The sequence below is a fragment of the Nycticebus coucang genome, chromosome 6, assembly GCF_027406575.1.
Source record: "Nycticebus coucang isolate mNycCou1 chromosome 6, mNycCou1.pri, whole genome shotgun sequence".
Taxonomy (NCBI): Eukaryota; Metazoa; Chordata; class Mammalia; order Primates; family Lorisidae; genus Nycticebus; species Nycticebus coucang.
This window is the reverse complement of record NC_069785.1, coordinates 45487698-45512572: the sequence shown is the minus strand read 5'-3', so window position 1 is coordinate 45512572 and position 24875 is coordinate 45487698. Positions and strand designations below refer to the sequence as shown.

General features: G+C 40.7%; 1 protein-coding gene across 5 annotated transcripts in view; it reads left to right on the top strand.

Moving 5' to 3' along the window:
• Positions 1–8099: 8099 nt before the first annotated feature.
• The window catches only part of TP53BP1 (tumor protein p53 binding protein 1), a 94783-nt gene continuing 78007 nt past the window's right edge, over positions 8100–24875 (top strand). For all 5 annotated transcript variants that reach the window (XM_053595696.1, XM_053595699.1, XM_053595698.1 and 2 more), the window contains exons 1-7: positions 8100–8234; positions 8808–8992; positions 9200–9293; positions 9546–9630; positions 20876–21000; positions 21606–21764; positions 23135–23261. In XM_053595696.1, the coding sequence (XP_053451671.1) occupies positions 8228–8234; positions 8808–8992; positions 9200–9293; positions 9546–9630; positions 20876–21000; positions 21606–21764; positions 23135–23261 (782 nt within the window). In that variant the 5' untranslated portion in view covers positions 8100–8227. The remainder of the gene's footprint in view (positions 8235–8807; positions 8993–9199; positions 9294–9545; positions 9631–20875; positions 21001–21605; positions 21765–23134; positions 23262–24875) is intronic.

Here is a 24875-nt window from a genome sequence, read left to right as displayed (position 1 = left end):
GTCTGGTGACTCAGACTAGAGTAGGAAAGAACAATGATAATGAGGAGAGTAGGATCCAAGAACAGGCACTTGGGAGGACATGACATTACTTTAGGTACACACATATACACCTCAGAGAGATGAGCAAACATTTCACAGCTTAGCCTCTAGGACACAGTGGTGTCCTTGCTCACTTTAGTGTTCTCTTATATTCTTTTTAAATTTCTTAGCCCTAACCCCAGAACATAAAAACTTTCTTCTCCTCATTGGGACTTAAGAGTTTAGGAGTAGCTGTTTTGTTTTGTTTTTAATCTGCAAGATGAATTTTTCTCACTTTCTACTATACTGGCTTTGATTCCGGGAAGTTTCCAAAGGGTCTTTTCTTCCTTCTATTCCTTTCTTGGGTGCATGTTAACTTGTAGAATTGCCCTAACCAAGTCTGCCCAGCTCCAAACTTGGATAATTTTGGTGTCGGTCTCTCTCTTTCTCCCTCTTCCAATCTCTTTCTTGTTCTTTCTTTCTTTCATTAAAATAACTACTGTATAATTATCAAGATCAGGATAATAACATTAATTAAATATATAATCTATGGACATTATTCAAACATCACAGTGCTCTCATTAGAGTGATTTATAGAAAGAAATACTAAGGTCTGTCCAGGATTCAATTCTGGATCACATATTGCATTTAAACGTCTTGTTTTTGTAGTCTTCTCAAATCTGTAACATTTCCTCAGTCTGTCTTTGTCATTTTTTGACCTTGGCTTTCTCTCTTTCACTGTCTCTCTCTTTGAATAATAGCTTTTAGCCAGGTGTTGTGGCGGGCACCTACTTGGGAGGCTGAGGGAAGAGAATCGCTTAAATCCGAGAGTTGGAGGTTGCTGTGAGCTGTGATGCCACAGCACTTTACCAAGGGCAACATAGACTATAAAAAAAAAAAAAAAGAACATGGGCTTTATTTGTAGAGCACCTATCAAACATCAGGGTTTACCTGCTATTTCCTCACAATCAGATGCAGGTTATACCTTTTCTGCAGGGAGATAATTAAGGTGCATTGTAACAAGTGACACCTGATGGCATTTTTGTCCCCTTACTGGTGATGTTAATTGAGATCACTTGGTTGAGTTGATGAATATGCAGTTTCTTCACTAGAAATTTGCTACTTTTCTCTTTGTAATAATTCAGTACATTTTAGGGAGATACTTTGAGATCATGTAAATACTCTTTTTCACCATATTATGAGTTTTAGCATCAGTGATATTTGTTTATTTTGAATCATCTTTACTGTGAAATATAACACCAAAATAAAATACAAATGTACAGATTTATGAATTATAAATAGTAACCTGTGTAATGCCCCAATGAAAAATAGAACATTTCCAAGCACCTGATATAACTCTTAATTACAACCTATCTGTCCCCTCTGAAATTAACCATTCATTCTAGCTCTTATTGCAATCTTATTTAAATTTCTTTAATGATCTAGGTATGCATCTTTAAATATTAAAATTTAATTTTGTCTCATTGAAAAACTTTTTATTCACCTAATGTGCATATTATGAGGGTGTATAAGATGCCTCCTGGGTGAGGGGCTCTTCTAAAAATGGAACTTTACCCTGGAAGTGAGAACAATGTAACCTAAAAATTGTACCCTCATATTAATTTGAAAAAAGAAAAAAAAACAAAAAACGTTTTGTTGTAGTAAAATCCACGTAACATAAACTCTGCCATTATACCTGTTGCTAAGTGTATGGTTCCATGGTATTAAGTACATTGATGTTGTTGTGCAACCATCACCACCATCCATCTCCAGAACTTTTCATCTTTCCAGACTGAGGCTCTATAACTCATTACACAGTAACTCCTATTCTTCTCTTCTCCCAGCCCCTGGCAGCCACAGTTCTACTTTCTGTCTCTATGAAATTGCTTTGTTCTAGGTACCTAATATAAGTGGAATTGTTTTTAATTTTCAGACGTCTTGAAGGTTCATCCATGTTGTAGTACATGTCATAATTTCCTTTGTTTTTAAGGATAAACAGCATTGCATTGTAAGTCTATGTCACATTTTTGAAGGGGGGGGCACAGTTTTACTTTGTCTCCCTTGGTCGAGTGCTATGGCATCACAGCTCACAGCAACCTCAAATGCTTGGGGTCAAGTGATCTTCTTGCCTGAGGTTCCCAAGTAGGTGGAGCTACAGGCGTCCACCATGGTGCCCAGTTAACGTTTCTATTTTCAGTAGATAGGGTCTCACTTTTAGACTGATCTTGAACTCTTGAGCTCAGGCAGTCTATCCACCTTGGCCTCTCAGAGTGCTGGGATTACAGGTGTGAGCCCTCGCCTGGCCTTCTATATGAGATTTTATCAGACTTGATCCTTTTAAGCCATTTTCTTAACCTTTCCAGAGCCTCCAACTCTGCTATACCCAAGCACAGATGAGGCCCCTGAGGCACATTAGCTGCACTATGCCAACTCAGCATAGCACCACCGCCCCTGTCAGGTGCCTTCGTTTTTTCAGACAGCCAGTCTCAGCTGTGAGTTCTCTTAGTGGGGTGGGTCTCTCTCACACACAATACCAAATATAGTTTTGATTGCAATATTAGCTACAAGTTCTGCTCTTCCTCCTTTTCAGTCCAAAGAACTCAACTACCTAGAAGCCACCTGGAAACAGAAAGGTAGAAACAGAAAATTATGATGACGGAGGAGAAAAACCCAGAATTCTTGCCTATTTGAATATTGATGAAGGCTGCTATCTCCCCTTTTGCTGGCTTCTTCCCTCTTCTTCAGAAGTATTCAAATCTCCACATCTGAGTAGCATGTTCCCTTCACTCTACTTGACTACCTTTGCAATCTGGCTTCAACCTCTGTAAATCTAGTACCTAGCCACAATTCCAGACACAAGGTAAGTTACTCTAAAAATGTTCGTTAATGACCAGTTCTAAAATTTTCTTGTCAGATTACCTCATTATCTTTGACTTCCGTAGTGTTTGATGCTGTTGTTGATTCCCTCCCTAAAGTTCTCCTCCTGTGACTCCAGAGATCTGACTTACCTCCTCCACCTCAGCTTTCTTTCTAATTCCTAACTTCCTGGGAGCCAGTACTATAAAATAAGAACTAAAAGTGGTACAACAGATGGACCTTGTAAACACTCTGTTAAGTGAAATAAGCCATACGAAAAAGGCCAAATATTGTATGAATCTCTTATATAGGGTACATTGCGCAGCAAATTCATAGAGACAGAAAGTAGAATGGTGGTTGCCGGGGGCTGGGAGGAGAGAAAAATGGGAGTTACTGTTTAATGAGTTACAGAGCCTCAGTCTGGAAAGATGAAATGTTCTGGAGATGGATGGTGGCGATGGTTGCACAACAATGTGAATGTACTTAATGCCACTGAATTTCATACTATCTGTATTTTACCACAAAAAAATGAAAAGGAGGCTCAGTGCCCATAGCTCAGTTGTTAGGGTGCCGGCCATGTACACCGAGGCTGGTAGGTTTGAACCTGGCCTGGTCCAGCTAAACAGCAATGACAACTGAAACAAAAAAAATAGCTGGGCACTGTGGCAGGCGCCTGTAGTCCCAGCTACTTGGGAGGGTGAGGCAAGAGAATCACTTAAACCCAAAAGTTTGAGGTTGCTGTGAGCTATCATGCCATAGCACTCTACTGAGAGCATCATAATGAGACTCTGTCTCCAAAAAAAAAAAAGGTTACTTAAGAAAATAAACAGGAGGAAGTTCTGTAGAGATAAGATGCACACCAGTTGAGATTGCTTCTGCTGAAGGAGTTGCAGGTACTTATATCAACCTAGAGTTAGGAGGTTGATATAGCTTCCCAATTATTGGCTGCTTTAAGCAGTTTGGTTTTCACATTTTATTTTATTTTTTTTGCTGCTTTTGGCTGGGGCCAGGTTTGAACCCACCACCTCTGGTATACGGGGCCAGCACCCTACTCCTTGAGCCACAGGTGCCACCCTTGGTTTTCACATTTTAATTATATCACCTTCTCTTCGTTAACTTCTTCGTAAGCTTGTGGAGTTGATGAGCATTCAGTTTCTTGACCGTTTTCTTCACATTTTAATTATTATGAATTTCTAGAACATTAGGGACACCTACCTCCAATATTGAAATAAAAATAGATTCTAACACACAAAAAGCTTTGTGTCAGCTGTTTTGCAGTTTGTCACTACTCTTCCTCAATTACAGATGGATAAAACCTCTGCAGTTATACAGACTGAGCTCAAAATTTGACTCATTACCTCCAAGACATTGTGCAAGTTATTTCATCCCCTCGAACCTTAGTTTGCTCATCTATAACCCTCACAGAGTTATGAGTTATTAGGTGATATAATGTAAAACAGCATAGTACCTGTATAGTACACAGTAAAGATGTAATGCATGTTATTTATTAATTATATCATTGGTATAAGAAGGACACAAGTATAGGTCTAAGCAACAGAAGGCAGGTGAGTTGTCAGAAACAATTATAGATTAAGTCAGCATGTAATAATACTTTAGTATTATAGCTTAATGGGGATATATAATTGTTTTCCTCTTATTAAATTCAATACTTATCAGATTCTCTTTAGTAGAGTTCTCTGCCACTAAGCTCCAAAACTATGGGTTTCTATAAAACCATGAAACAAATTTAAATGTTGGTGAATAATACCTGTATGGAAAGAATAAACTAGCTGATATTCTTTTGCATAGATAAGTCTGTAAAGAGGGGGGCAGAAAAAGACAAACTAAGTCATGTAGCATTTACATTTATTGTTTGATTTGTTAACATTTACTATGGAATTATAGAAGTAAATGAGAAATGATCCTAACTTAATGACATCTATCCAGGTTTTAAGGATACTAGTTAAAGGTAATATGAGAGGAAATTTTAAGCTCTAGAATAAAGTATTTAGGTTAGATTATTAGAGGACATATTTTTGACAATGAGGTCTGTTAAACTTTAAAGCAAGTTAACATAGAGGTTGATGCAGTTTTCTTCTCTGGGAGGACATTAGACGTAGATTGACTTCTTTCTTTCTTTCTTTTTTTTTTTTTTTTGAGACAGAGCCTCAAGCTATTACCCTGGGTAGAGTGCTGTGGCATTACAGCTCACAGCAACTTCCAACTCCTGGGCTCAAGTGATTCTCTTGCCTCAGCCTCCCAAGTAGCTGGAACTACAGGCGCCTGCCACAATGCCCAGCTATTTTTTGGTTGCAGCTGTCATCGTTGTTTGGCAGGCCTGGGCTGGATTCGAACCCGCCAGCTCAGGTGTATGTGGCTGGCACCTTAGCTGCTTGAGCCACAGGCACCGAACCAGATTAGACTTCTTTTCATCTGAGGTGACTTAGATAAAGATGGACCTGTAGATAGGTAGATGTGATAATTGTTCTTTGCAATCTAGCAGTCAATAAAGGCCTTTGGATTATCTAGCTATAATTATCACAGTGGGTGACCATCCTGCCTATAGTTTCTGATCTTTCTGGATAATTTAATGATTAATTTAATTGCCACACTGCCTAACAAGGAATTCATAGTTTTTTCTTCAAAGTGTTTATTTTTTAAAGACTCCTGTTTTGGGGTGGCGCCTGTGGCTCAGTGGGTATGGCGTCAGCCCCATATACTGACGGTGGTGGGTTCAAACCCTGCCCTGGCCAAACTGCAACAAAAAAATATAGCTGGGCGTTGTGGCGGGCACCTGTAGTAACAGGTACTTGGGAGGCTGAGGCAGGAGAATCGCCTAAGCCCAGGAGTTGGAGGTTGCTGTGACCTGTGTGACGCCACAGCACTCTACCAAGGGCAATAAAGTAAGAGTCTGCCTCTACAAAAAAAAAAAAAAAAGGCTCCTGTTTTATTTACTAATGGAATAGCTTGGCTAATTTATTTACCTATGTTTTTTGAAGTTTAATTTATCCTTTTTATTTTTATGTTTTTTTTTAGAGACAGAGTCTTATTTTTTTTTTTTTTTTTTTGTAGAGACAGAGTCTCACTTTATGGCCCTCAGTAGAGTGCCGTGGCCTCACACAGCTCACAGCAACCTCCAACTCCTGGGCCCAAGCGATTCTCCTGCCTCAGCCTCCCGAGCAGCTGGGACTACAGGCGCCCACCACAACGCCTGGCTATTTTGTGGTTGCAGTTTGGCCGGGGCCAGGTTTGAACCCTCCACCCTCGGTATATGGGGCTGGCGCCCTACCGACTGAGCCACAGGCGCCGCCCCAGAGACAGTCTTTGTTGCCTTCGGTAGAGTGCTCTGGCAGTACAGTTCACAGCAACCTCCAGCTCTTGGTCTTCAGTGATTCTCAGTAGCTGGGACTACAGGTGCCTGCCACAACACCTGGCTATTTTTTGTTGCAGTTTGGCCAGGGTCAGGTTCGAATCCACCACTCTCAGTATATGGGGCTGCTGCCCTCCTCACTGAGCCATAGACACTGCTCCGGTTTTATGAGTTTTAACAAACACATATAGTTGTTTGTCAAATGATTAAAAAGATCTGTTTGTATTTCACTTGGGGAGGGGGAAATGCAATAGCAGGCTAGAGAAGAACAGCAAAAAGATACTTTGGGAGAATTTTTATGGGAATCAAGGTCACTATTTGCCCTTAATAGGACCTGGTCATTGGTGCTCTCTTCAATTGAGCAGATGAACTCATTTTGTCCATTAACCTAGTATGGTTAATATTGTCTTGATCTGGTCTTTTTAGAATATAGCATTAGAAGTAGAGAATGAGAGGAATCAATTGTAAATGATTTTAAGAAGTATGATGTGTCTTTGTGTAGTCCATTTCATTTTAGCTCCACTAATAAAACATTTTCAAGACCCTAATTATATTCTATTAATAATTATAGCAACAATAGACTAGATTATTTGGGACAGTTTCATTTCAAAGAGTCAGTTCTTGTGTTCTTTCAAGTAACATACACTCAAACAACATGCTTTGATTTTGGTTTGGAAAATATGATTGCCGTAATTTATAGCAGCCGGGAGAAGATTGGTAGGAAGCTCCTCTTCAGCTTTGCCTATACCAAGTGCTGAATTGGATATTTACAGAAATGGAGAATCATGATTGGGCTGTGCCTAAATAAATCTGAGCCTAAGATAGTAAAAACTACCTTCTAGTAAATGCCTACTATGTATATGCTTGGCATTACTAGGTACTTTCCCTATTGACAGCTACTCTGGCTAGTATTTTATCCCAGATCCAACTACCACTTAAATTAAAACAAAACAAATACATATGCCTCCTGGGGCCTAGTTCATTAATACTTATCACAGCTGCCACACCCTCTATAAGACCCTGGCACCATAATTAGGATAATAGACTCTCAAGGCTTGGAGGGACCTTCGAATTCATCTGGTTAGCTGCATAGAGTTTGAGAATCATAGTGCTTAATTCTCTCATTGGGAGGTGCAAAATATGTCTCGAGTTGTAGTCTCCCTAGGCTGCAGTCCCATAAACTATAGGGCAATCATAAACAAATGTGAAGCCTGAAATATATCCCAGGCTGGAAAGGAAACTAGGAAGAAATATGGCTTACTGGGGCTCTCAGTCAATGTTAAAAAAGAAAGAAAAACCAAACTCCTCCTCTTAGGTCCCCCCAAACCAAAAACCTGTCAGAGATACAATTGTCAGACCCTTGAATTCAGGTAGAGGCCCACAAAAGGGATCCTGATTGACAAAGGTTAAGCCTGTATCGAGAATAAAGAGTCAAATCTCTCCCATCTCACCAGGTCTTAAGTACTAGCCATCCTCAGTTTTCTTCTTCTTTACCTTTTATTAGAAAGCCAGAAAACTCTTTCCTTGGGGGAGAGTGAGGGAAGGTACTTTAAGGTACATGATGCAACAGAAAGCAGGTAGAGATTCTCAAATGTCTGAGTAGTGGTAAATACAATCGTCCTGGAGGCAGGGGGATATATTTCACGCCCTCTCAAGGTCCCTTCGGTTCAAGGATACTGTCATTCTCTGGTTCAGCTAGAAGGAGGGCCTGCAACGTCCATGCTGCCATGGAAACGCGCCGCCGTGTTCCTTTTTCTTGCGTGGGGCGGGGCACTCTGCCTCAGCCACCTATCATTCACAGGCTTTCTTGAGTGGCGTGCGGCAGCAGCGAATGAACGATTCGGTACTGCGTGACGCGACGGAAAAAGGGGGAGTTTGCGGCCGGTGGCGGCGGTGGCCACAGCGGCGACCTGGGGATAGAGCTGAGGGACCTAGGGAGCGAGCAGAGGCCTCTAGCTCGAGCGCGAGGGACTTCCCGCGGTGATGCCTGGTACAGTTTGGGGAGAAATTTGGGGGCGCAATCGGCTTTGAAGGCCTGGGTTTCGGGGCTGAAGGGATGGCTGACCGGAGGGGGCGGGGTGGCAAGCATGGCGGCGGTGACGGGGAAGGGGTTGGAGGGCCCTGAGGAGGGGGGTGGGGAAGCAGTAGCTAGGAAGGCTGGGTGGTCGTGAGGAAGCCTGAGGGGCTATAGGGGTTTGCAGAAGAGAGATTACAAAGCGTCTTTTGGGGGGCGGTAAAGGCGCCAGAAGGACGTGGAGAGAGTTGGAGGGGGGGTGGAAAAGGGGCGGGGAGAGAAGAGGTTGGGAAGGAGGGGAAAGGGTGTCTCCAGGAAGGTGATGAAAAAGAGAGAGGGATAGGTAGGCTTATTGTAAATAAGGAGGAATCGAGGGCTTGGGAGGCATTATAGAAAAGTGGTAGCGGCGCTAATAATTGTAATGTAATTGGAGGAGTTACATGGACTGGTCCCCTTTCCCAGCTCTTGTACTTCCGCCCCATTATTTAGGCTCAGACTGCGTGAGGAAGGGTAGTTGTGGGTTACTGATCTTTTGTTATTCCATTCCAGGGGAGCAGATGGACCCTACAGGAAGTCAGTTGGATTCAGATTTCTCTCAGCAAGATACTCCTTGCCTGATAATTGACGATTCTCAGCCGGAAAGCCAGGTTCTAGAAGATGATTCTGGTTCTCACTACGGTGTGCTATCTCGACACCTTCCTCATCTCCAGACACACAAAGAGAACCCTGTATTGGTGAGTGATGTCTTATTTGAAAGTGAGCAGATTTTTTTTTTTTTTTTTCAAATCTAGATCAACTAGGAAACATAAGTGTTCAGAAAATCACTATCTTTTTGATAAAGTTGGTTGGAAAAATGAAATCAACATGTTCACAAATAGTATGTCTAAATTCTGGAGTATTTCATATATATAGTGGGTATATTATATACGTGTGTTTTCCAGGATGTTGTGTGTAAGCCTGAACAAACAGCTGGAGGAGAAGAGGGAGACAGTAATAGCCAGTTCAATGAACATTTGAAAGAAAACAAGGCTGCAGGTGAGGTGTTTAAAGCTATCAGTCTCTTTTGCATTTTTTTGTGTTCTTGTGTTGGAGCCAAGTTGATTGAAATTGTATATGTTTGTGGTAAATGTATGTAAAGAAGCCTAGTGTGGTTTCTGGTGCATAGTAGGCACTCAAAAGTTGACATACTGATGTCACTGATTAGATTGGTATTGTCTGTAGTCCTTATTTTGTATTAAAGTTCGGTAATATGTGCCTTTTGTACTAATACCAAATTATTTTTTTCAGAGTCTATGGATTCTTCTCATTTGGACACATGTGGCTCCATCAGTCAGGTCATTGAACAGTTACCTCAACCAAACAGGACAAGCAAGTATGTAACATTTAAAAGCATTTATTTAAATTTATTAACATATCAGTTCTCTTATTTGCTTACAGGATAAAGGAATTAATCTTTTTCTTGTGTGGATTAGGAAGTGGGAACTTTGAGGATGGTATTAGGTATAGTATTGTATTCATACTGATAGTTGGAATCTCTTTTATGAAGGTAATAACATTTTTTATACTTTTTATACCTACATTATTCAAATCATGATCTTGTGTATGTGAAGCAAAATAAGCACTAATTCTTAGTATGGATGTGACTTCCTAGTAGAAAAAAATCATCAAAAATACTTAGGAATATTATCAAAACTAGTAGGCATGTGTTCCACCTACCAACCAAAGCACCTCACCAGTTATAGATTCAGAATGTTTAATTCATACCCTAAACAGTATTCAACTCTTACCATGTCTTACATATGTCTTTACTGTGTCCATTTTTTGAGTTCATCCTCTGTGTTAGGTCCCATATTGGATGTTTCACATACATTATAATCTCATTGAATTCTATCTGTAAAGTGGCTATACAATGAAGACATTATATTTCCATTATGCAGGGGGGAAACTGATGGGCAAAGAAATTAAATAACTTATTCTAGGGGTGGCGCATGTAGCTCAACAGAGTAAGGCACTTAAACATTCCTCATGTCTCATGCTCCTGAGTTCCTTAACTAGTCTGTACTTCTCAGTCCTCTGCCCTAATTCTCCTAAGGTCAAAGGAGACCATCTACAACTTCAGTAGTCTCTGGGTGTCAGGGTAGAAAGGGGAGTTAGAGAAGAGAGTGTTGGCTTGAGGTGGTTAAAGACTTGTTTTATTTTAATAGGGTTGTTTTTGGTGTTTTTTTTTTTTTGCACTTTGCACATCATTTTTTATCCTCCAAAATGAACAAATAAAATGAATGTTTCAGAATAGTTTGCAAATTGATGTACTCATTTTGGCCTGCAGAGAGGTTTTACTTGGTTCGCCTACATGTGTAGTAAAACATATTTTAATTGATAGAATTTTAAAATAAGGAAATTTCTCCTAAGAGCTGGATTTCCTGCTTCTGGCTTTGCTAGTCTTTATTAGCAACAGTTGGCTGGAGCTGTTAGTAGCAGCCAGCCTTTGCTTAGATGGGACATGAGTCCCATGGCTTGCCATTGTCACTGTATCTCACTGTTGTACATGGACACTGAGGCCAGGTGTTCTTTTGTCATTTGTCACAGTATTTGTGCTTTTGTTCTTACATTCAGTTGCTTCACTCATCTGTGTTATCTTGCTTTGCTTTCTCTGGGCATATAAGTTTATGGTACTTAACTAAGGGACACGTGCCAGATTTGTCTGTGTTTTTGTGGCTCAACATCCTGGTTTGAACTGGTGAGGACGGAAAGTATATATATCCCTCATTATGAATGAAGCAATGCTGTTTGAGAAAAGTTCCATGTTACTTCTTTTCCTTTTTCGCATTAGTGTGTTGCTCATTCTCTTAAAAAAATCTTTTTTTGAATGCTTAATGTTCAATAAACGTGCAGGTATTGCGGTGTGTGCTTTAAAAGCCTTTGCCATTGGGGAGCATATAATTTAATAGGGGAGACAGATGTTAAGTCATTATATCAATAGCTATTCAATTACAATTGTGATTATTATAAAAAGGGAAAATGTGTAATTCTATCTGGGGGATAAGGGAAGGCTCTTTGAGGAATGCAATCTACATGATGAATATGAATTTGCTAGGCATATTTGAAGGGTTGGGGAGAAATGTGCTGTCTGAGAGGAGTTTTCCAAAGAGAGTGAATTGCATGTGCAAAGGTGACAAAGGTTAAGAATTTGGAGTTGATTTGAAAAGAATGAAAGGTTACACATAATCTGTTGAGGTCTATATTCTGAAGAAAAAATCATCAGTGAAACTTTGTATCGTAAAATACCAAAAAAATCTTCCTGCCCTATCTAGTGTCCTGTTGATGTAAACGTGGAATGTCATAAGATGCAATACTAAAGAAATACAAATATTTTTATTTCTCCATCAAATGTTTTTAAAATTGAGATAATTGTAGATGCATATGCTATTGTAAGAACTATACAGAGAAATCCTTTGTACACTTTGCCTGGTTTCCCATATTGACATTGATAAAATCCACTGTATCCACTTATTCAGGTGTCCTGTTTTACTTCTATTTGTATATATTAAAGTTTATACAGGTGTTTTTTTTTTTTTTTGAGACAGAGTCTCAAGCTGTTGCCCTGCCCTGGGTAGAGTGCTGTGGCGTCACAGCTCACAGCAACCTCAAACTCTTGGGCTTAAGCGATTCTCTTGCCTCAGCCTCCCAAGTACTTGGGACTACAGGCACCCGCCACAACGGCTGTGTCGTTTTAGCTGGCCCAGGCTGGGTTCTAATCCACCAGCCTCAGTGTATGTGGCCAGCACCCTACCCACTGAGCTATGGGCACCGCAGGTTTATACAGTTTTATTACCTATGTAGGTTTGTGTATGCACTACTATAGTCAAGATACTGAATAGTTCCAACACCATAGGATGCCTATTGTTATCCTTTTATAGCTACACCTATCTCCTTTTTCTCCTAAATCCTGGCAACCATTCATTCATTCTATATTTGTCAAATTTTGCATTTCAAATGTTATATAAATAGTATCATATCGTGTATAAACCTTTGGGATTGGCTTTTTTCAACTAGCATAACTTTTGGGAGATCCATCCAAATTTTTGTTTCTTTGCTTATTTTTCTTTGATGTAGAGTCTTGGTTTGTTTCCCTGGCTGGAGTGCAGTGGCATCATCAGTAGCTCACTGCAGCCTCAAACTCCTGCACCCAAGCAATCTTCCTGCTTTAACCTCCTGAGTAGCTGCCACCATGCCCAGCTAATTTTTCTATTTTTAATAGAGATGAGGTCTCGCTCTTGCTGGTCTTGAATGCCTGACCTCAAGTGGTCTTCCTGCCTCAGCCTCCCAGAGTGCTAAGATTACAGGTGTGAGCCAAGTTTTTGTGTCTGTCGATGGTTGTTCCTCTTCATTACTGAGAGATATATCATGGTATATGTCTATCTCAGTTTAACCTTTCACTTGTTGAAGGACATCTGGGCTATTTCCAGTTTTTGATGACTATGAATAAAGCTACCATAAACATTTATTTACAGGTTTTCGTGTGAACATGTCTTTATTTCTCTCTCTCTTTTTTTTCTTTTTTTATAGAGACAGTCTCATTTACCGCCCTCGGTAGAGTGCCATGATGTCACAGGACTCACAATAACCTCTAGTTCTTGGGCTTCCGCGATTCTCCTGCCTCAGCCTCCTGAGCAGCTGGGACTACAGGCGCTCGCCACAACGCCAGGCTATTTTTTGGTTGCAGTTCAGCCGGGGCTGGGTTTGAACCCGCCACCCTCGGTATATGGGGCCGGCGCCCGTCTTTATTTCTCTAAGATAAAGCCCAAGTGGGGGTTTGGTGCTTGTAGCTTAAGCAGCTAAGGCACCAGCCCCGTACACCAGAGCTTGTGGGTTCGAATCCAGCCCAGGCCTGCCAAACAAAAATGACAACTACAACCAAAAAATAGCCGGGCGTTGTGATGGGTACTTGTAATAGCCTTGGGAGGCTGAGGTAAGAGAATCACTTTAGCCCAGGAGTTGGAGGTTGCTGTGAACTGTGATGCTATGGCACTCTACCCAGGGCGACAGCTTGAGGCTCTGTCTCAAAAAAAAAAAAAAAAAATTATCTTGAGTCGGCAATTGCTGGGTTATAGGTAGTTGCATGTTTAGTTTTATGAAACTGCCAAACTGTTTTCTTTTTTTTTTTCCAAACTGTTTTCATTAGGGGATGTATTGTTTTATAGTCCTGTCAGCAATGTATGTGATCTATAATTTCTCTGTCATCAACACCATTTGGTGTTTTCACTGTTTTTTATTTTAATCATTCTCGTAAGTCTAAAGTGATAGCTCATTGTGGTTTTAATTTTCATTTTCTTAATAGCTAATGATGTCAGGCATCTTTTCATGTGCTTACTTGCCGTCTGCCATCCTCTTCATTGAAATATCTGTTCATGTCTTTTGCCCATTTTCCAATGGGGTTTTCTTTTTACTGTTGTATTTCGAAAGTTCTTTGTATGGTCTAGATACTAGATCTTTGCAGAATATGTGATTTGCAAATATTTTCTCACTCTCTGTAGATTGTCTTTCATTCTTTGTAGGTTTTCTTGTAGAGCAATTTTTTAATTTTGATGAGATTTTTAATAGAATAATGTCAATACACAGTTGTTTAACTTTTTTGGGAGGTTATCTTCCTAGTTCTAATACTACTGTTTTTTGTCCATGATATATTTTAAGCCTCTTTTGATTCACCTTATTATTCTACAAATATTTTCTGAGTATTGCTTACGTGTTTGGGGGATATGAAGTGATCAGTAGAAATAAAAATCCTAGACCTTAAAGTAGTTTGCATTCTTATATGGTAATTAGTAATACATGATAAACAAAATGTGTTACATACTGATAAGGGTTGAAGAGAAAAATTAAGCAGGGAAGGGAAAAAGATGCATCAAAGGAGTTGCAAGTTTATAGGTAGCTAGGGAATGCTTCACTGATGTGACATTTGATTAAAAATCTAAAGGGATGAGTGTCTCTGCTATTATCTGGAATAAGTGTAATCCATGCATAGAGAATGGCAAGTGCAAAGGCCCTAAGGTGTGACTACACCTGGAATATTTGAAAAATAGCAAGATTAATGTGGCTATAGTAGAGTGACTGAGAGAAGGGTTTGAAGAGGTTAGAGAAGTGAAAAGGAAACCAGATTATGTAAGGCCTTATGGGTGTTATTCTGAGAAAAATGGCTCTTAGATAGGAAGGTATTTAAGGGTTTGAGCAGAGGAATGACATGATCTGATTTAGGGTTTTTTTTTTTTTTTTTTAGAGGCTGAGTATCACTCTGTTGCTCTAGGGTAGAGTGATGTGGCGTCATAGCTCATAGCAATCTCAAACTCCTGGGTTCAAGCAATCCTCTTGCCTCAGCCTCCCCGTTAGCTGGGACCCACCACCATACCCAACTAATTTTTCTATTTTTGGTAGAGATGAGGTCTTTCTCTTGCTGTCTTAGCCTCCTAGAGTGCTGTGATTACAAGCATGAGCCACCGCACTGACCCTGATTTACATTTTTTTTTTTTTTTTTTTTTTTTGCAGTTTTTGGCCAGGGCTGGGTTTGAACCCACCACCTCTGGCATATGGGGCCGGCTTTGAGCCACAGGCGCTGCCCATCCTAATTTACATTTTTTTTTTTTATTTATTTTTATTTTTTTGTAGAGACAGAGTCTCACTGTACCGCCCTTGGTAGAGTGCCGTGGCGTCACACAGCTCACAGCAACCTCTTAAGTCTTGGGCTTACGCGATTCTCTTGCCTCAGCCTCCCGAGCAGCTGGGACTACAGGCGCCCGCCACAACGCCTGGCTATTTTTTTGTTGCAGTTTGGCCAGGGCTGGGTTTGAACCTGCCACCCTCGGTATATGGGGCCGGCGCCCTACTCACTGAGCCACAGGCGCCGCCCCCTAATTTACATTTTTAACAGACTCACTTAAGCTGCTGAATCAAGTATAGGCTGAAGGAAAAAAGTTAGAGGCAGAAAGACCAACTAGGAGTCTACTGAAATAATTTAGCAAAATGTGACAAAGGCTGGGGCGGCGTCTGTGGCTCAAAGGAGTAGGGCACCAGCCCCATATGCCTGAGGTGGTGGGTTCAAACTCAGCCCCTGCCAAAAACTGCAAAAAAAAAAAAAAAAAAAAAGAAGAAGTGACAATGGCTGGACCAGGGTTGAAATGGATGAGGAATGGTGAGATTCTGAGTATTTGGAAATAAGATTCAGTGATGAATGGTACGTGGAGTATGTGAGGCCAAAAGGAGGTAACAGTGATTCCAGGTAGATTTTTTTGTTTTTCTTATGAGATGGGGGTTCTCACTTTCTTGCCCAGGCTAGAGTGCAGTAGCGATTCACAGGTGTGGTCATAGCAGCATGCTGTAGCCTAAAACCTGTGGCCTCAAATGATTTTCCTGCCTCAGCTTCTGAGTAGCTGGGACTATAGGCACATGCCACTGTGCCTGGCTGATTTCAGGTCTTTCATTTAAGCAACATTACTAGAAGAACAGAGTAACTGTTAGTTAATAGGGAGATGACTGTAGGAAGAGAATTTTAGTTTCAGACATTTTAAAATTGAGTTGCCTTTTTAATAGCCAGTTGGACATTTTGAGGAGGTAGTTGAATGTACAAGTCTTGGAACTCAGGTGTAAGGTCTAGGGTGTAGTTTAAATTGGGGACTCTGGCTGAGTGTTAGTAGCTCATGCCTGTAATCCACCTCTGGGAGGCCGGGGGGTGAGGTAGGAGGGGGAAGAATATTTGAGGCCACAAGTTCAAGGCCAATCTAGGCAACATGATGAGACCCCTATATGTATAAAAAATAAACTAAAAAAATAAGCTGGGCATTGTGTGTGTCAGTGGTCCTAGCTACTTGAGAGGCTGAGGCAGGAGTATCCCTTAAGATTAAGAGTTTGAGCCTATAGTCAGTTGTGATTGGTCTACTACTATTGTACTCCTGGCCACCTATAAGAAAAACTCTGACCCCACTTCAGGTATAAATCAGATGGTGATTTATTATACCTGTGCAGGGGGCCGCTGCCCTAAGGGCAGGTGGCCCTGAAATGAGGAGCAGGCAATTTTTATACCATTTTTGTGCTTTGTTGGCAAGCAGGCAAGCAAGCACAGAAGCAGAACTTGGCAGTTAGCTCAGGGTGGGGTTACAGTCAGGTAGTTGGCTGGGGAGGGGGTGTTATAGTGAGTTGGCTCAGGGGGTTACATTGTGGCAGTTGGCATGGGGACAAACTTAGGAGACTCAGTAGCTTGGGAAACTCTGCTTGAGTAAGTTTTCACTATTGTTTTACCTGTGGCTAGGAGTTTTTGAGAACTCAGGGAACTTCCTTATTCTATTCTGATTTTGCCTGGGGGACGGTGGGGAGGATTTGAGCCCTGCAGGGACCCAGGCTGAGATAGTCAGGGGCCTTTAGGGGTCTTTTTGCTAGGTCCGTTATTACACTACACTGCAGCTTGGGCAACAGAATAAAACCCCATTTCTTAAAATAAAAAATAAAAAAATATAGAAGACTCATAAGCATATATATATAATATATATATTCACAGTCGTGAGTGTGGATAAAAATCCCTAAAGGGCTGAGTATAACTGGAGAAGAGGTCTAAGGACTCACTGAGTCAGCCAGCATTTAAAGGTTAGAGACATGAGGAAGAACCATCAAAAGAGACTGAGAAGGATCCAAGGTGTGTGGTTTTCTGCCTTCCTTCATTGTTTCTCTTCTACTTTTTTTTTTTTTTTTTTGAGACAGTCTCTTACTTTGCCATCTTTGGTAAGGTACCCTGGCATCATAGCTCACCCCAACCTCAAAACTCTTGGGCTTAAACAATTGTCTTGTCTCAGCCTCCTGAGTACTGGGACTATATTTGCCTACCACAATGCCTGGCAATTCTCTTCTACCTTTTGTCATATTTGCCTTGAACTGACTTTCTCTATGTTTCCCAAGGATGTATCTGGCCTTCCCAGTTACATAGACAAGGTTTTATTTTATTTTTGTGAAAATCTTTACTTAGTTTTTTTTCTCTTCCTTGAGTTGTGATTCCCGAATTTGCAGATTTATGTTTTTACCTCTTTATGTTTATTAAAGGTATGCTTAATGCTCTTTGTATGAAATATTAAATGTGTATAAAGCTACAAAAAAGCAAAAATGTTATCTGTAATCCTGCCACCCAGAGGCTAATTGCTGTAAACATTTTGGCATATTTTCCCTTTTTAAAAAAATGCATTTGATTTGCATGCTTGGCATGATGTAGAATGTAAAAGTTTGTATGTCTGCTGATCATTTTGCTTCACAGCATGAATATTTTTCATTTCATTTTATTTTTTTATTTTAATTTGTTTATAGAATCAGAGTCTCACTTTATTGCCCTGTAGAGTGCTGTGGTGTTACACAGCTCACAGCAACCTCCAACTCCTGGGCTTAGGTGATTTTCTTGCCTCAGCCTCCCAAGTAGCTGGGACTACAGGTGCCCACCACAATGCCCTGCTATTTTTTTGTTGCAGTTTGGCCAGGGCGGGGTTTGAACCTTTCACCCTTGGTATATGTGGCCCACCTAGTGAGCCACAGGGGCCACCCAGATAACATGAATATTTTTCTGTGACAATTAAAACAACATTTTCCTCTAGTTTTTTTTTGTTGTTGTTGTTGCAGCCATCATTGTTGTTTGGCTGCCTGGGCTGGATACGAACCTGCTGGCCCAGGTGTATGTGGCTGGTGTCTTAGCCGGTTGAGCCACAGATGCCAAGCCTTCGTCTAGTTTTTTATTTTAAAAGTTTAAACCAACAGGAGATATAAGAATACATATTTGTTTTTTGTGTGTGTGCATGTATTATATTTAATATATTATTTGAGGGGCTTAATTATTAGAAACTAGTTTACAGACATTATAGTTTCTCTTTATAATTCCCCTTAAATGCTTCAGTATTCATCCTCTAAATACATTATCATAGTGCCATTACCACACCTAAGAAAATAATAATTCCACAATAACTAATATTACATTTCATAATTTATATTTTCCCAATTGCATCAAAGACGTCTTTTATATTATTTTATTGGTTGATGGACTGATTGATTGCATTCAGGATCCAATCTAGGTTCACATGTTTTGCATATGGTGGCATAATATTTCATTTAAGAGATTATAAAATTATTTGATTATTTCCCTAATGCTAAACTTATAGATTGTTTCTCAATAAGAGTAAACCTTGAGAAGTATCTTTTTTTGAGACAGATTTTTACTATGTCTCCCTTGATAGAGTGCTGTGGCATCATAGCTCATAGCAACCTTAAATTCTTGGGCTTAAGCGATTCTCTTACTTCAGCCTTCCAAGTAGCTGGGACTATAGGTACCCGCCACAACGCCTGGCTGTTTTTTTTTGGTTGTAGTTGTTTAGCTGAACCAGGCTGGGTTTAAACCCACCGGCCTCGGTGCATGTGGCTGGCTCTGTAACCACCGTGGTATGGGTGCTGAGCTGAGAAATAAATTTCTAAAAAGATCTTTCCATATTTAAAATTTCTTATAATTGAATTTTTTTTTTTTTTTGCAGTTTTTGGCCGAGGCTGGGTTTGAACCCGCCACCTCTGGTACATGGGGCTGGCGCCCTACTCCTTTGAGCCACAAATGCCACCCTTATAGTTGAAATTATTAGAATTATTGCAGTGGGCGGCACCTGTGGCTCAGTCGGTAAGGCGCCTGCCCCATATACCGAGGGTGGCGGGTTCAAACCCTGCCCCGGCCGAACTGCAACAAAAAAATAGCCGGGTGTTATGGCGGGCGCCTGTAGTCCCAGCTACTCGGGAGGCTGAGGCAAGAGAATCACTTAAGCCCAGGAGTCGGAGGTTGCTGTGAGCTGTGTGATGCCATGGCACTCTACCGAGGGCCATAAAGTGAGACTCTGTCTCTACAAAAAAAAGAATTATTGCAATGAATATTTTTAAAGGCTTTTTGTGCATTTTTCAAATTGCTCTCCAAAAGGATACATATATTTGTACTTTCATAAACAGTGTATGATGATACTTATTCCACCTTGGTTTAGGCAACACTAAACAGTGGTACAATATTTAACAGTTTTTGTTTTTTAATTTATTACTGGCAGAGAATAAAGTATAACTGGAAAAGAGATCTAAGGACTCACTGAGTCAGCCAGCATTCAGAGGTCAGAGACATGAGGAAGAACAGATTCTCAAGTAAAGAGTTTCACAAAAATAAAATATTATCTATGTAACTGGGAGGGCCAGATAACATCCTTGGGAAACATAGGGAAAGTCAGTTCAAGGCAAATATGACAAAAGAAGAGAATTGGCAGTAAACAGTTCAGGCAAATATGACAAAAGGTCGAAGAATTGCCAGAGTCTCACTTTGTTGCCTTTGGTAGAGTGCTATGGTGTCACAGCTCACAGCAACCTCCAGCTCTTGGGCTTAGGCAATTCTCTTGCCTCAGCCTTCCGAGTAGCAGGGACTACAGGCTCCTGCCACAAAGCCCAGGTATTTTTTTTAGAGACAGGGATCTCGGTCTGGCTCAGGCTGATCTCGAACCTGTGAGCTCAGGCAACCCACCCTCCTCAGTCTCTCAGAGTGCTAGGATTACAGTTGTGAGCCACCACACCTGGCCCTGGAAACTTATCTTGTGTTATATTTGTTTTCCTAGCTAGTTGTCTTTTAATGTCTTTATTATGTTTTTTGACCTGTGGTGTTAACTTCTTTCACAAATATATGGAACTCTTACTGGGGCATGGTGGCTCACACCTGTAATCCTAGCACTTTAGGAGGCCTAGGCGGGTGGATTGACTGAGCTCACAGATTGGAAACCAGCCTGGGCCAGAGTTGAGACCTTGTCTCTAAAAATAGCTGGGCATTGTGGTGGGTGCCTGTAGTCCCACCTACTCAGGAGGCTGAGACAAGAGCATCCTTTGAGTCCAAGAGTTAGAGGTTGCTGTGTTGCTGTGTGCTGTGACTCACACTCTACCAAGGGTGACAAAGTAAGACTCCTCCATGAAAAAAATAAATAAATAAAAATTTAAATAAATGTTTTTTTGAGACAGGTTCTCACGACCTGGGGTGGAGTGTAGTTAGTATCTTTATAGCTCACTGCATCTTTAAACTCCTGGGTTCTAGTGATCCTCTTGCCTCAGCTTCCCAATTAGCTGGGACTACAGGTACTCAGCTACCATGCCTTATTAATTTTTAATTTTTTTAAAAATTTTTTATAGAGACAGAGTCTTGCTATGTTGCCCAGGCTAATCTCAAACTCCTGGCCTCAAGCCAGTCCTCCTGCCTGGGCATCCCAAAGTGCTAGCCTTATGGGCGTGAGCCACCTTGCCTGGTTAAAGTTTGTTAGTAATTCTTTTCAAATGCAGGATTTTTCTATTCTTACTGAAGAAAGATAAAAATTCAGGTATGTTTTCGCCTTCTGTTTAATTTTTGTGTTACTTAATGTACAGTATTTTGAGTTATTAACCTTTTAGGTGCTTTCTGTAGAAAGATACCTGTAAGAATAAAGCTTTTTACCTTTTCAAATTTAGCTAAGAGGTGGTTGGCATGAGTGGGAGGGTTATAATAAAATTCAGAGTGCTTTGAGCAAAGTGTCCTATCCTATCTGAGAACACATCTTTCTGCTGTGTAGTATTCTGGGAATGTCGGTGGAATCTGCTCCTCCTGTGGGGGAAGAGAAGGAGGAAGAGCTGGAAGAGAAGGAAACAGAAGAAGAAGATACTTTAGACAATGCCACACATTCCCTTGGTGCTGAAGGTAACCTTGTACCTTTTTCAGAATAGTAAATTGTTCTAAGTTCCTTTAACATGAGCATGCAGATGTCTAAATTTCTCCTCTGTATCAAGTTGTAAATTTCTCAGGGTCAAACTGAGAATTACTACAAAATTTGCTAGTAATGTAAAATACTCCAAATAATTTAATGTTCAGAAATTTGTAGTTCATTAGATAAGCCCCTTTCTTTTTTTTTTGGCCGGGGCTGGGTTTGAACCCGCCACCTCCGGCATATGGGACCGGCGCCCTACCTGCTGAGCCACAGGCGCCGCCCAGATAAGCCCCTTTCTGCATATTGACTTTTCTTCCTTTCATTCATTTATTTTTCAAACATTTTTGGAATATGTGCTTTGTGAGGTAGAAGTACAATCTGAAATCCTGTGCTTGTAAGGTTTTATAGTAAGTAAATTTTTTACTTCATTACACATTTTCTTTCCTCAGTTTTAATGCTTTTGTTTATTTTGAAAAATTGGGGGGGCAGCTCTTTGATGTGAAGGACTTGACATCACCCTCTTTATCTGAGGAATAGCAGATTGCACATTGCATGGTGTCATGGGATAATACCTAATTTCTTGGAGTTTTGTTCCTAGATCCTGCCTCATCACAGTTAGGCTTTGGGGTCCTAGAACTTTCCCAGAGTCAAGATGTTGAAGAACATAATATGCCATATGAAGTGGACAAAGAGCATTTACAGTCAGTAACCACCAACTCTGGTTATACCAGGGTGTCTGGTGGGGATGCTGATACTGGTATGAAACATGTTTTATGACCTTTGGAGTTGTTTATAAGTGTTTTTCTCCCATGATAGAGGTAGTTATTTTTCCTTGATAAGTTTTATAGCTATCCAAGTTAATATAATCTAAGCGATAGTGTAAGGTTGCAGAGTTGTCTGGTAGATTCTTGTCAATTGATGGCTTGCAAATTGAAGTTTTCTGTCAGTGGGTTATTGGTTACTTTCCTTTTTGGAATGATGCCCGTATATATAGAGGGTACTAAAAAAATGTACTTTTTTTTTTTTTTTTTTGAGACAGTCTCACTCTGTTGCCTAGGCTAGAGTGTGGTGGCATCAGCTTAGCTCACAGCAACCTCAAACTCTTGGGCTCAAGCCATCCTCATGCCTCAGTTTCCTGAGTAGCTGGAGCTATAGGCACCCTTCACAATGCCTGTCTAGTTTTTCTATTTTTAGCAGAGACAGGGTCTTTCTTTTTGCTGAGGCTGGTCTTGAACTCCTGAGCACAAGCAATCCACCTCCCTCAGCTTCACAAAGTGCTAGGATTACAGGCGTGAGCCATAGCACCTGGCCGATGTATACACATTTTAAGAAGGGAAAAACTATATTAAAATTATAATATTCATGGGCGGCACCTGTGGCTCAAAGGGATAGGGTGCCAGTTCCATATGCTGGAGGTGGTGGGTTCAAACCTAGCCTCGGCCAAAAACCACACACACACACACACAAAAAATTATAATATTCAATATATACTAATAACAAAAGATAAACGCAAGTCATATTAAACGTTAACACCTCTTATAATTGCAAAAGTGACTTGAGTATCACAAATTTATTATTTTTATTTAAAAAATTTTTTTTGAGACAGAGTCTCACTATGTCACCCTCCGTAGAGTGCTATGGCATCACAGCAACCTCTAATTCTTGGGCTTAAGTGATTCTCTTGCCTTAGCCTCCCAAGTAGCTGGGACTACAGGCACCCATCACAATGCCCAGCTATTTTTTTTTTTTTTTTTTTTTTGGCCGGGGCTGGGTTTGAACCCGCCACCTCCGGCATATGGGACTGGCGCCCTACTCCTTGAGCCACAGGCGCCGCCCAATGCCCAGCTATTTTTTTGTTGTAGTTGTCATTGTTGTTTAGCTGGCCCGGGCTGAGTTCAAACCCACCAGCCTCAGTGCATGTGGCTGGCACCGTAACCACTGCTATGGGAGGCTGAGCCAGAGTACTACAAATTTAATACAGTTTTTTTCTTTCTTAAAATGTGTATACATTTTTTTGAACACCCTCTGTGTATTTTTAGATTGAACTTATTTCTCCTAAAATCTTTGTTTTTTAGAAAGCCTTTGGAACTGCTTCTAGTACTTATCTCCTTACTGTCTTCTTTTAAGCAATTAAGCATGAAGAACAGTCCAAGGGAGATATCCCCATGGCAGAACAGCCCAGTAAGGAGATCCCTGTGACAGCACAGTCCAATAAAGATGTACATGTGGTAGAAGAACAAAATCCACCTGAAGGGTAAGCCATGTTCTTTGTAAAAGGTATTTTGGGTGGCACCTGTAGCTCAAGCGGCTAGGGCGCTGGCCACGTACACCAGAGCTGGTGGGTTAGAATCCAGCCAAACAACAATGACAACTACAAACAAAAAATAGCTGGGCGTTGTGGCGGGTGCCTATAGTCCCAGCTACTTGGGAGGCTGAGGCAAGATAATTGCTTAAGCCCAGGAGTTTGAGGTTGTTGTGAGCTGTGACGCTACAACACTCTACCCAGGGTGACAGCTTGAGACTCTGTCTCAAAAAAAAGAAAAAAAGATATTTTGGTTTTTGCTATGAAGTTACATAAATTTCATTTTGTCAGGTGGAAAGATTTTAAGAATTCGTTGATCTTTATTTTTTTTTTTTCCTTTTTTTGCTTGTACTGGGCGTATTTCTGGTCATCTTTTCTTAAGAAATGGATTTCACTTTGTTGGTCAGGGTGGACTTGAACTCCTGGAGTCAAGCACTCCTCCTACCTCAGTCTCTTGAATAGTTGGGACTAAAGGCATGTCTCACCAAGCCTGTCTACTCATCTTTAGTCATACTGTGTATGTTATTGCTGCTGTAACTATAAGCATGACTCCTTAATCTTTGGTTGCCACTCTTCCTCTGTGATCTTTGTCTATATAGGCACTGTCTGCCTGAGGGAGGTCTTCCTAGCCCTTCTGGTGTTGTGAAGTATCATATGAATATTATATTTGAAAATGTACTATTTCTATATTTGAGGAGCACCTACATTGCTTTCCTCAGGGATCTTGCTTCTGGTAGTTTATGGTTCAGATAGATGTAGGGATTTTCTCAAGTCTTTTAGGCTCTTAACTTGGTGGAAATTGAGGAATATACCTCTGCTCCGTCTGTAGTGATTATTATACCAAAAGCTGCCTTGCCTCTGGCCAACAGCTAAAGTTTGGATGTGGCAGAGGAAAACCAGTATGTTTCTAATTTGGGGGAAGAGATGAATAAACACTGAGTATTGTCTTGTTATTTTCTTCTGCACGAAGTTGAATATCAAGAAAAGTTGTCTTTCTAAGGTAAAACTTTCAGCTTAACTGTGACTTTTTAGGCTTTTCTTTAGAATATTGCTTTCAGCTAGTTAATGCTGTTTTATGTAGTATGGGGAATGGTAGAATAGGTGAAGCTCAAGTCTCTGGAAAGGGGCCAGCAATGAGTATCTCATATATGTTTTTTTTTTTTTTGCAGTTTTTGGCCGGGGCTGGGTTGGATCCCGCCACCTCTGATATATGGGCCGGCGCCCTACTCCTTTGAGCCACAGGCGCCACCCCTCATTTATGTTAATAGTATAGGTGTAAAGCAGTCTTGATTTGGGTCTGGGGTTGGGTAGAACAAATGGAAAAGGTCATAGGAAGATGTGTGTAGCACAAGGGTGGAGGATAATTTTCATAAAGCACTTTCTGAGAAGGTCATTGTTTGGACAGCTCTATTTACTGGTATCTTTGTGGTCTGGATCAGAATCTTTCATACAGATCTAGATAACAGCACATGTAACAAAAATTCCAAAATCACCCATCAGAAATCCTAGATGGCATACTGCACAGCATTGAACAGAGTTGAAGAAATGTTACAGGAGAGAGATAGG